This window comes from Danio aesculapii, chromosome 17 (genome assembly GCF_903798145.1).
Source record: "Danio aesculapii chromosome 17, fDanAes4.1, whole genome shotgun sequence".
Classification (NCBI taxonomy): Eukaryota; Metazoa; Chordata; class Actinopteri; order Cypriniformes; family Danionidae; genus Danio; species Danio aesculapii.
The window spans coordinates 210,001-222,062 of record NC_079451.1 but is presented as its reverse complement, the minus strand read 5'-3'; the positions used below and the strand labels follow the sequence as shown (position 1 = coordinate 222,062).

The following is a 12,062-nucleotide window of genomic DNA, read 5'->3' as shown; positions in this document are numbered from 1 at the left end:
ATCAGCGCAGTCCTCCAGCCTTTGGGCTTTTCATTTTTAGATCCTTGTTTGTTTTGAACCCTTGAAAGACTGGCTGCTCTAACACACACTACAGGCAAGTCCTGACGTCAATATGAAACATGAACAGCCTTCATCACGCTCTGCAGAAGTGTTGGTCTTTCTAATCTGTCATAATGCAATGTCCTGCTATTACTGTCCTCTGATTGATCAGCCACAGGTCATACTTACATTTTGTTTATGCTGTTTGACCTGAGGGTATCACTTTACCTGAAGAGTGTTCATAAGGCTGTCATGAAACGCTTATAATCATGACACATCGTGAATATGAAGGAGATTGTATACATGCTTATGTCATTTTAAATGCTAAGATGATATTGTCTGAGACGTCTCTGTTATGACAACTTGACATTACTAAACTATTACTGTTGTACAATTCATGACAGTTATGACAGATATTCACGAAATCATGTTTATGACAGATTTATGACAACTTGACGTTACCAAGACAACAGATCTGGTCATAAATCTGCCATAAACATGATTGCCATGAAGCCATTCAAACTAAAAGTTCAGAACATTAACATGCAGTGATACAGATTAATTTAGTTATTTAAATGCCATTAAATATTAATAATAATACTGTCAAATTATTCGACAGAGCATTGACAGTTTTAACGACAAATTTATTTTGGTCGATTGAAGAAAACTGATCAGAAGAATATCCATGACACAGTTACAGCGGCCTCATGACTATCATGTTTATGACAGGTTTATGACAAGTTATGATGTCTAAGGTCATGTTGTCATGACTACATCTCAAACAATGATCTTTCTGTTTAAAATGACTTAACTGATCGAGTGACACTTAATAACAGCCATCATAAGCATGTCATGACAGCCTTATGAACGCTCCCTTCTAGTAATTGTTATTGACCTGGGGAGATTCCGTGTGGACTGTACATGTAAATGAGCTGTTAGAGCTTCAGGATGAAGTTATTAGATGATCTATTCTGCCCACACACACACACACACACACACCTATTTACACACACACACTGCAGCCAAACGTGGTGTACTATAAAGTGCACACTAGACTCATGACAGAGACACTGATGATGGTGCTGTTACTGTTCTTACTCTCTCAGCGGGTCATCATCCTGCCGTGTTATTAATGAACCGTGTGTGTGTTTGACATGCGTTTCTTATTCCTGCCAGTTTCACTTTGTCACAGCACTGGAATGTCAGTGATACACACTCTCAGTTGAAATGAAGATGTACAATAAATTGCCTACACAACTGAAAATGAAAACGGTGTGTGATTCATTCGTGACTCGTTTTACACTCCAGATGAAGATTCATTAGGACAGCTTTCATGTTCAGTTGTTGACGTTGTGTGTACGTTGTTCATCTGTAGCTCTACAACACAACACATGAATGGATTAGCAGTCTTGATATTCACATTTTACTTTTACGATATCTAGAAAAGTCAACAAGAACACAAACAAGGCAAACAAGGCCTGCAAAGCGCATTTCTCACCATACATTACCCTCATCTCAGAGGCTGATGAAGACCAAGCCAGTTCTGATTAAAGTCATCATGTTCTGTTAGTCTTTGAATCAATATTTGATCAATCTCACTGTTTATTCCACCTCATGTGTGTTATCAGTTTAAAAAGAATTAGTTTTGACAGTGTGTGCCTTCATTTGTCTGTCAACATTGCATTTTCACTTTCCTCATGCATTTCCAATTGGGTTAGGGATATAGACCCCACACATGACAGATGGGATTTTTGATTTTACACACCTTCAAAACAAGCCCATTGTGCGTGTGCGTGTGTGTGTGTGTGTGTGTGCGTGTGTGTGTGTGCGTGTGTCACAGGAGTCAGAAGGAGAGACATTATAGATCAACACAGTTTATTTAGGATGGCAGAGATAGTAAAGGCAGAGGGGTCACAGGGACCAGACGAAGGCCAGAAGGGGAAACCAGGATACTAGGGCGCACGCACGCACACACACACGCACGCACGCACACACACACACACACACACACACACACACACACACACACACACAGGTGAAAGGATGAGGACCAGACGTGGAACCAGTAGATAACAACACTAGGAGGAACACGAGAGACACAGCAGGTAACAGGAAACAGAAGCAGTGATTAACCTTCAGAACTGAGGTAGAGACACTGACCGTGTAGGGAGAATCGGTCCTTCTGGATAGGGAAGAGGTCGGACACAGAGCGAGAGTGCACTAGTAATGGTGATGCGGGGCAGGTGTGAAGCTGATCAGTGCACAGGTGACGGTGCTGATAGTGGAGGGGATGCAGACTTCAAAGGTTAGTCCTCCGACGTCCACACAGGCTGAACCGAGCGTTTCGATGAGATGATCTAGCCTACAGAGGATGAATCTTGTCCTCAGGCATCCACAACAGCTGCTGTTAATAAAATTTGTAATGATTTTTCTGTCAAAGTGATTTTAAAACTTATTTAAAGCGATCTGAAGACAAAACAAGGTTTACAGATGCTGGAAATATATGTCCTTTGATCCGTCTATGTGCACATAAAAACAGGATCTGTCTATAAATTAACTGTTTAGACACATCATACTCTTTTTGTGTATTAACACGTGTTTAGATCTCCAGGCAAAATAAAGCTAACTCATACAATTAACCCGGAGTTTTCTTTTATAATCGTCCTGCTGTTATCAGCGCGCAATGAATCTTAGGGCGTTCAAGGCTGTGGATCCACCGGTTGTGTCCTCCATTACATGGGAAACGAAGGACGCATGTTGAGGCTCATTTGGAGTCTTCGGATTCCTCTTAAATGAGAGACAGCCTTTGTCGAACCGCGATGACGCAGCGCACTTCGAATACATCCTTCAGAGGATGCAGCCTCTGTAATGAGACCCAGCTATTATGAGGGCTCTCTGGACACTATTAGAACTGCAGAATAAATTCTACTTCAGCTGATCAATGTTTCTTCTGTACTTAAAAATGAAACAATAAACTTAAGAAAAGAGTTTATTCGTGTAAAATCACAGACTTAAGAACAATTCAGATTTCCAGAGGGTATGAGGGGGTGCTGTATGATGTTTGGGTGTGTATAAAACTCTACAACAATCATAAGTGTAAACGATGACTTAAAACACAGGAGAAATGACACACATGATGAACATGGACTGCATAATAAAGTACAGTAAGGAGAGTTTTATACATGTTGATCTCTCCTGGAAAATGGCACGATCCGCTGTAGATTACCAGAGATTACTAGACTAGAGAAAACAAAACAAAGCTCATGTATATTTCAGAGGGATTAAACGCTTCAGAATCAGACAGATGTTCAGAAGAGTAATGCACAATGCAGAATCCTCCAGTATGGGTTACGTGCTGTTCCCTCTGGTAGATACAGATACACATCAGAATAAACTCTCCATTTTAATAATGCCCAAACATGAAATATTCATTGTACAAAACATTTATATAAAGAATAAATATAGATGCTGTGATGCTATAAAGGTTTTATCATGCCTGTGTAAAACATCACGCAGAGAGATTCAGTGGAGGAATGAATATTCACACACTGTAAGACTACTGTAAACATGTTTCATCAGTGAATGACGTCTGGTGTGCTGCAGAAGATCTTGTTTTATATGGAGGGAGTGATGACAGTACATTTATACACAGAGTCTCCACAGAAACCAATATATACACTACCATTTTACACTTTTAGTATCAGTAGTTTGGTCACCTGCTGACTAGAATGACTGCATGCGTTTACATTAATAATGTCATGCATTAAAATGACTAACGGCTGTGGAAGAGACGTTACTCAGCTAACATTCGCACAACGTCTCAGCAATGTTCTTTAAAGTTACGAACAGAAAACATTGATTCTAAATACTTTTAAAAACGACGTTTAAAAGGTGAAAACTGTCCTCATAATGTTCGCAGAATAATAATGTTTGAGAAATCTGAGAGAATTGTGCTGCGTTTCTCTGGAGATCTCAGTGTAGCGGCTTTAACAGTCCCTGTGTTACTGTAGGGGGCGCTGTTACAGATCCTCCTGAAATACCGCATCGCTAGATCCAAACGTGAGGTAGGAGCGGAAAGCTTTCTATGCTAAATTAAGATACCCTAGGGCTGAGCGATTTAACCGAGACAATCTTCATGTGCATTTTGTCAGTAAAGCCGGTTCTAGTAAACCTCCAGCTCGTGCGTTTAGACGGAGCAGAGTTCACTACACAGAGTCTGTTGGTCACTGATAATCTATGCTAAAATATTGGTTGAATCATGTGTTGGGTTTAATCGGTCGATAACGACTGATACTTGTGTCGCTTTAGTAGAAGCTGCACGTGAAATTACGATGTAAAATAACATGGTTTTACACCAAACTCACCTCAGAACTAGTCGAGTGTTTGACATCCTCCTGGGAGTCTCTTCTAGAGTCGTGTGTTTGTTAGTCACGCTCAGTCAATGAAAGCAGATTAATCTTCTGTTTATTCAGCCGTCGCTGATTTCTGCGGATTTCTTTGTGTGTATGTGCACAGGGTTGTGTGTTTCTGCAAGAGCGCCCTCTGGCCTTCAGGTGGAGAATTACTACAAATCAAACCAGGCTTCCTTGAGAAGGCATGCATGACTATTAGTTCACTTAATCAGCCAGCCGGTGACACGGTGGCGCGGTGGGTAGCGATGTCGCCTCACAGCAAGAAGGTCGCTGGTTCGAGTCCCGGCTGGGTCAGTTGGTGTTTCTGTGTGGAGTTTGCATGTTCTCCCTGTGTTGGTGTGGGTTTCCTCCGGGTGCTCCGGTTTCCCCCACAGTCGCTATAGGGGAATTGGGTAAGCTAAAATTATCTGGAGTGTGTGTGAACGAGTGTGTATGAGTGTTTCCCAGTGATGGGTTGCAGCTGGAAGGGCATCCGCTGTGTAAAACATATGCTGGATAAGGTTCATTCTGCTGTGGTGACCTCAGATTAAATAAAGGTACTAAGCTGAAAAGAACATGGGGTGTCAGCATCAGCGCTTCCATTTCACTTTGAATGGGTGATGTCAGGCGTTGCCGAACTGAATTGTGGATCCGTCGGCGCCACTTCAAGTTGGGAATTTCTCAACTTTTCAAGCACCAACGGAAGCGTCAGCCAATCAGATCGCTTTATGCAAATACCCCAGCTCAGACAGCAGCTGATTGCAGACTAATTTCATTGGCTGACACTGCTATGACGATTGCATCAGCCCTAACGTCGAACACGCCCTCCATCAAGCGTTGGCGCAGAAGCCCCGAGTGAATCGGGTGTAAGTTACATGATCATCAAACACTGAACAGCAGGTAAGACCAGCTCTGAGGATTCATGCCTTGAAAATCATTGAGTCCAGTCTTTGATTAAAAAACAATTCAATTAGAATTTGCAAGGATGAAACCCACAGTCACACACACACCACAGTAAGATGAATGAGCCACACACAGAGACATGTGCGCCTGTCAATCAGTGTTGTGGGCGGGAAAACTGTATTGCGTTGTCACGTTGCGGTGGGCTTCAAAATCGCTGGGATCCTATTCTAACATCAGGACTTGGTGCGTTTCTATCAGTCCGATATGACTGTGGACTAATACACACTTCTGTCCAATCAGCTTACAAACGTTGATCATATGCGCCCTTTAAATAAACGAGGCGCTCATCCAAGATGTTTCACAATGCAAGCGTACCGTCACACACATCCATCAAGTGCTTACATAGAAACACTGCCTTCAGTGGGAGTGTCCCCTAACAGCACAGCTCTGCCCAGATCAGTCCTTTACAACATATGAATGGATTCTTGATGAACATCGAGTCATTTGAACGAATCCCCAGAGAGTTGCTGTCTGAGTGTGTCCTGAAGGCAGAGCGAGCGCGGCGTGCTGTGGTTAGGAGTAGATGGACCAGTAGACGATGTTGAAGAGCGAGTACGCCGCTGGAAAGATCACGCGGGAGTACTTGTCTATGGCGTGGGTGTCGATCCAGATGTTGACGTATCCGCGAGTGGTTTTGACGCGGCTCGTCCGCTGGCTGTCGGACAGGCTGAGCTGGGCCAGGATCCGCTCCTGCCGCCCGCCGTTCTCCGGCAGCCCGTAGGTGCCCGTGGTGTTGGGGTCCACGTCGCTGTAGCAGGTGGTCATCATCATGTCCTCGTCCGGGTTCGCTATTCCACACGTGCACGGCAACTGCAGCGGTACAACACAAACACAGACTATTTGGAATAACAGCAAAACGTGGAAGAGGTGAAGCGCTCTGAAATACTTCTACAATACTTCGGTATCAAAAAACACGATTTTATGTCAAAACCCTGACGTCTATTTGACATCCACACGCTGATGCCTTTTTGACCACCAAAAATAACTACAAATGTACTCCGGGTTTTGTTTCCTACAGTGCATGCTCACAGTATATCAACATTTGATATGGATCAGAAATGCATGTTATTCAATAGTTTTAGACCATTTCATAAACTTTTTTGATCCACTTCAAATACTGTAAACTACCTGGGGCCAAAACGACGTCAAAAATGCGAATCGATTTTATGTCAATACCCTGACATCTATTTGACATCCACACGCTGATCCCATTTTGACCAGCAAAATAATTAGAAATGTACACTGGCTTTGTCTCCCTACAGTGCATGCTCTTACATAACATTACGGATCGAAACCTGTTCATCAGAATTGTCCCAAGACAAAAATGGATGTTGTTCAGTGGTTTGACAATATTCATAATCTTCTCCATGAGTGTAACTCCCCGAGGGAGTCGAAGGGGACATTTCCCCCCATGTCGAGGGTTGTTAAAGATTTCTTCAGTGTTACAGGCTAATAAGGAAATGATGACTGAGTTTTCAGAACTCTGGCTTTAATATAAGCTCAACATTTAGAGAAATCGTGCATATTTACACATCTCTGGATGACTATATCCTCATTCCTGAGATCAGAGATAAATGAAGGAGTCGTACTTGATTCCTGAGTTTCCTCTCCCGGCGCTCCTGAACGGTGGTCAGGTAGTTGACGGCGGCGTACTCGATGACGGAGAGGAAGACGAAGACGAAGCTGACCCACAGGTAGATGTCCACCGCTTTGATGTAGGAGACTCTGGGCATGGAGGCGTTGACTCCGGTGATGATGGTGGACATGGTGAGGACCGTCGTGATGCCTGCAGGTAAACAGACAGACACGCTTCACTGGAGGATCACAGCTTGTGGAGAAATACTCATTTATCTGGCACTTCTACACTTCTACTCTGCAAATATTCCTTTTCTTATAGACACTATGTTAATGATCTAAATGCAAAGTCTAAAGCAAATGGGGCGTGTCTGAATCCACTTTTGCTATTTACATGGTGACTTTATGTGTAAAAACTTCACTATCGAGAAACCGATTAAAGATCAATTACACCAGTGGTCCTCAACCCCCGGGCCATGGACCGGTACCAGTCAGTGGAACAGTTGGTAGAACTCATGAATTCTTTCTGTTTTAGTCATTATCTGAGTCTAAACGATCTTTTATTTTGACAAATGAACATATTCTCTCGCTTGCATCTCGGTCACTTGAGCGCCAAAATTTAACCTACAAGCAGCAAAATGAGTAAGAAACAGGCGTCTTTAGAAAGTTTCGTAGTGAAGGAGAAAGGCCCAGTGGAGGACCCACGAACTGCCCAGGAATGGATCTGCAACCCATTTGTCAACAAATCAGGTGAATCCAGCATGTCTGTGCAAGAAGATCAACTGCTGGAGATCGCAAATGACAGCGGCCGATCACATATCGCATCGTTTCTGCGTGCATTTTTGTTATTTCCAATGGAAACGCTCAGCTTGTGCACGCATATTAGGAGCGATGCGTTCACTTCTTCCAGGTGCACGCAGTCGAAAACATCTTCAGAATGCTGCGGGTGCACTGCGAGTCACGTGACAAGAACTGACCGATCCGCTTCATACATTGTATGGAATATACTCATTTCACTTTCTTCTGCTGCATGAGAACTCAGTAAACATCTTTAATTGGAACAAAACCCAAGTGGATTTACTGTCCGACTGATTTCCTTCAAAGTCTGATAGTACAAAAACTACTTCCATTATCCATATTATTATTACTTCATTTAGTCTAGAAAACGCTTCTTGATTTCAGAATGTTTAGACATTAAGACTAGAAACAAGACGAAACCTGTGAGAAAAGCAGTGTTTGCAGTGTGCTGTTTGTCCTACCCAGAGGAACTCTTGCAGGAACGGCTCTGCGGTCGATCCAGAAGGACACCCAAGACAGCATGACCATCAGCGTCGCCGGGAAATACGTTTGCAGCAGGAAAAAGAAGACGTGCCGGCGGAGAGTGAAGTGAATGTAGAGGCGATTGTACCAGCCTGCAAAACACAAACCTGCTGAAGCTCTGCGGTGATTACAGCACACACTGAACCTGCTCGAACAGTTCAGATCTGCAACCGTGGAGAGCTGCAGACCAACATTAATGACACAAACACCCTCACACACACACACACACACACATTTATTTCTGTCAGATCATCTGATCAGCACTGATACAGCACTGAAGCGCAGACACTGATGAAGCGCAGACGCTGATGAAGCGCAGACACTGATGAAGCGCAGACGCTGATGAAGCGCAGGCTCTACTCGCTACAGCTGATTACAGCACAGTTTATGCTCATTTATTATTAACTAAATGGTTTATTCCTCTCAGTTGTGTGCAGAAGTTTGTTCCTGAATCTATGCACATCTTGGGGTTTCCATTATGCATTTTATTAACGCAGTAATCCAAATAACACATCAAAGCAGGAGGATGGAAAGTGAATTGAAGGATCTGCACAACATCTCCTCTGACAGCGCTGACGTGTTACCTGTGCTGCTGTAGAAAGCCAGCTTGGTGGTGGTGTGGAACTTCTGGATGAAGAACTGGGACAGAGAAATCCTGTCGTCCGTGTTCAGAGACTCGTTGCCTTTCTTCCAGTAAAGCATAAGATCGTCATCAGTGTACGCGTCTGAAAATAAGACACACACTCAAGTTCAAGATGAGCTGTCATCCCTCTACATGTGTGGACATACAGAGGAAGGACATGTCGAGTCTCGCAGGATTACGGTGCTACATGAGTCTATAGGAGCTATTTTAAACCTAAATAACATACATAAACAGACTTAACTATACACATAACCTGACACACACAGAGCAACACTGCAGAGGTGTTTACGGTGGAAGAAAACATGACCGTGTGCTATATTCACATGTAAACCCTGTTCTCCTTATTGAGTGTGCGGTGCATATGGAGAGAAGAGGGTTTCTGCAGGTGGTTTGTCAGACCCACTCACCTGTATGAGGCACACTCAGAAATGCACAGTGTTTAATAGAGATGTGGAGGGATTTTCATACATCACACAAGTCAGAAAACAAACGGAGTGAGTGTGTGTTTATGAGTGTATGGGGAGTGTGTGATCGTGTGTTGATGAGGTGTGTGTGTGTGTGTGTGTGTTTGTGTACGTACAGCTCTCGATCTCCAGTGAGCAGGTCTGTGTGTCCAGAGGGAAGCGGCTCAGGTCCATGTTGCACATGGCAGTGACCGTCACCCTATAACAACACAACACAACACAACACAACACAAACAGCTGTCATCAGGGGTTAGTTCTGACCCAATATTCACAAAACATCTCAAAGCTAAAAGCAGCTCCTCTCACTGATTCAGCAATAATGTGGGAAATGTAGGACTGCTAAGTTTAGGAGATTTGACAAAGCGTTTTCAGCTAAATCAGTCAACCGTTAGCAGTAGTGATGAGACTATCCTAAACATCTGTTCTCAGAAATCTGCCCTGAAAGAAAACATCTGAACACACTGAGCATTTAATAAGTCATCCCAGAGGTTCTGCCATACTTTCAGAAACATCCAGTCGCCTGTATTTTCATATCTTCATCTGAATGTGCAGATCAGGTTGTTTTGAAACCTTGAAATCTTTATTTCGAAAGCCAAATCTTACATGTGAAGCATATAAAGCAACACACAAAGCCCAGGGCACTGTTTAAACCAGCCGAGGCTCGAACCAGCGACCTTCTTGCTGTGAGGCCATAATACTAACCACTGAGCCACCTTACATGACAACAAACTATGCTGGATATTATATTTTATACAGTCAAACCCCTGATCTGGACCGCAGCTTCCATTAGGATCAATGCAGATTAATGTGTGTGTGTGTGTGTGTGTGTGTGTGTGTGTGTGTGTGTGTGTGTGTGTGTGTGTGTGTGTGTGTGTGTGTGTGTGTGTGTGCGTGCGTGCGTGCGTGCGTGCGTGCGTGCGTGCGTGCGTGTGTGAATGCTGAAATGTTTCTAGAGCATATTCTATATAGTTTGTAAGGTAATGTTTTCTGTGTTTTAGTGGATATTTTCTATAAGAGACTCGCTTTATTTACTAAACAAGAGTTGGATTTGCATTGTAAACATTAGCTTAATAAGCTATTATTTTTTAAATTATATAGTTGTGTTAAGCTTTTAGCTAACACTCCTAACATCATTCTGGACAAATCAGCAGATTGTGTCAAATATTCTGCACAGAAATAGCAAGAAATAAACATATATCTGTCATATAAGATCCTGAATATTGCATTATTTATTTAGCAGGTCATCACATTTACAATAAAGGCCGTTTTCATCTTGTTTCTAGTTTAAATATCTAAAGATTCTTACATCGATATCTAGAAAATATAGTCTCTTTTTCAGAAATAAGTCAGAAATGAAGTGAGTTTTTCCTTAAAGCAAGCTAAATAATCTTGTTTTCACGTTGAAATGACATTGTTTTGGTTGTTTTAAAGTAATCTATATGTTTAACTTGTCTAATGCTTCATGATTTATAATGTTTGAGATATCTGGACTGGAAACACGTAAAGAACTGTGAGTAATACTGCAAGTGTATTGCACAGCTCTTCTTCTTCTTGTAGACTGACATCAGCTCTGTCCATGACAACACTGCGCCTGAATCATATTTTCCTCTAATATTTCTCTGTCTTCTGAACAGAATTGATGACATCTCTGACATTTTTCATAATCCTCTTAAAGACTTGTCGTGTAAAAGGTAATCCGCGTTTGCGTTACAGCTACAGAGCTTCGCCTCAGTGTGTTCTATTTGTCTTGTGCTGAAACTGAGAATAAATATGTAACGTAGGTCTAAAAGAGCAGGTGTTAAAGGGACAGTTCACCCAAAGTCAAAACTCTGTCATCATTCACTCTCTGAAACCTTTATGAGTTTCTTTCTTCTGAGAAACACAGCCATTTATTTTGATTAATGTTGGCAACCATTGACTTCCATAGTGTGTGTTTCCTACTATGGATGTGAACTGTCAGATTATTTACCTGTTTTAAGGTAAAACTCTCTTCATTTCACCTCATTATTTCTGAGAACAACACTATATGCTGTGCTTGTCTTAAAAAGGCTTCTTGATTTAAGAGTTGTTCGATATCTGGACTAGAAACGCATGATGTGTGTTGTGTTCACCTGAGACTGTAGAGCACGTTTCCATCTGGATACACCCGGAGCATCACGTTGTCTGTTGTGGTGTCGTGGATGAAGGATCTTTTGGAGTGGACGAAGAACATGTCGGGTACCCAGATCTTCTTGACCAGGCGGCTGTCGAAGGTCATGCTCTGGTTGTTGGTGCTGGGGAAGGACAGGCGCTCGTCTTTCCAGTAATGCCGCAGATATAGAGTCATGGTGAAGTCCTGACAGCACACACACACATTACTAAAACATCATAGACGAGGGACACCACGATACTACTGATTAATACACACACATTCCTCTTTACTCCAGAAATAGAGTTACAGACATTACATCTGACCTGTGGAGGGCAGTAATGTCCCACATGAAGATACTGCAGTAAAAACTCCTGTGTGTATATAAAACTCCTACAGTAAACTACTGTTGTGGTGATTCTACAGTTGCTATGGTAACCCTACAACTGTGGTAATTGATCTGTTGTGGTGATTCTACAGTTGCTATGGTAACACAACTATAGTAACTGATCTGTTGTGGTGATTCTATAGTTGCTATG

The 12,062-nt window shown here is 42.6% G+C and overlaps 1 protein-coding gene across 1 annotated transcript in view; it reads right to left on the bottom strand.

Moving 5' to 3' along the window:
• Positions 1 to 3,116: 3,116 nt before the first annotated feature.
• LOC130245085 (gamma-aminobutyric acid receptor subunit rho-1) overlaps positions 3,117 to 12,062 on the bottom strand; it is a 14,329-nt gene continuing 5,383 nt past the window's right edge. Inside the window, exons 5-10 of the mRNA XM_056477730.1 lie at positions 11,507 to 11,730; positions 9,512 to 9,594; positions 8,873 to 9,013; positions 8,228 to 8,380; positions 6,983 to 7,179; positions 3,117 to 6,203 (exon numbers count right to left, since the gene is read on the bottom strand). Of these exons, the coding sequence (XP_056333705.1) occupies positions 5,907 to 6,203; positions 6,983 to 7,179; positions 8,228 to 8,380; positions 8,873 to 9,013; positions 9,512 to 9,594; positions 11,507 to 11,730 (1,095 nt within the window). The 3' untranslated portion in view covers positions 3,117 to 5,906. The remainder of the gene's footprint in view (positions 6,204 to 6,982; positions 7,180 to 8,227; positions 8,381 to 8,872; positions 9,014 to 9,511; positions 9,595 to 11,506; positions 11,731 to 12,062) is intronic.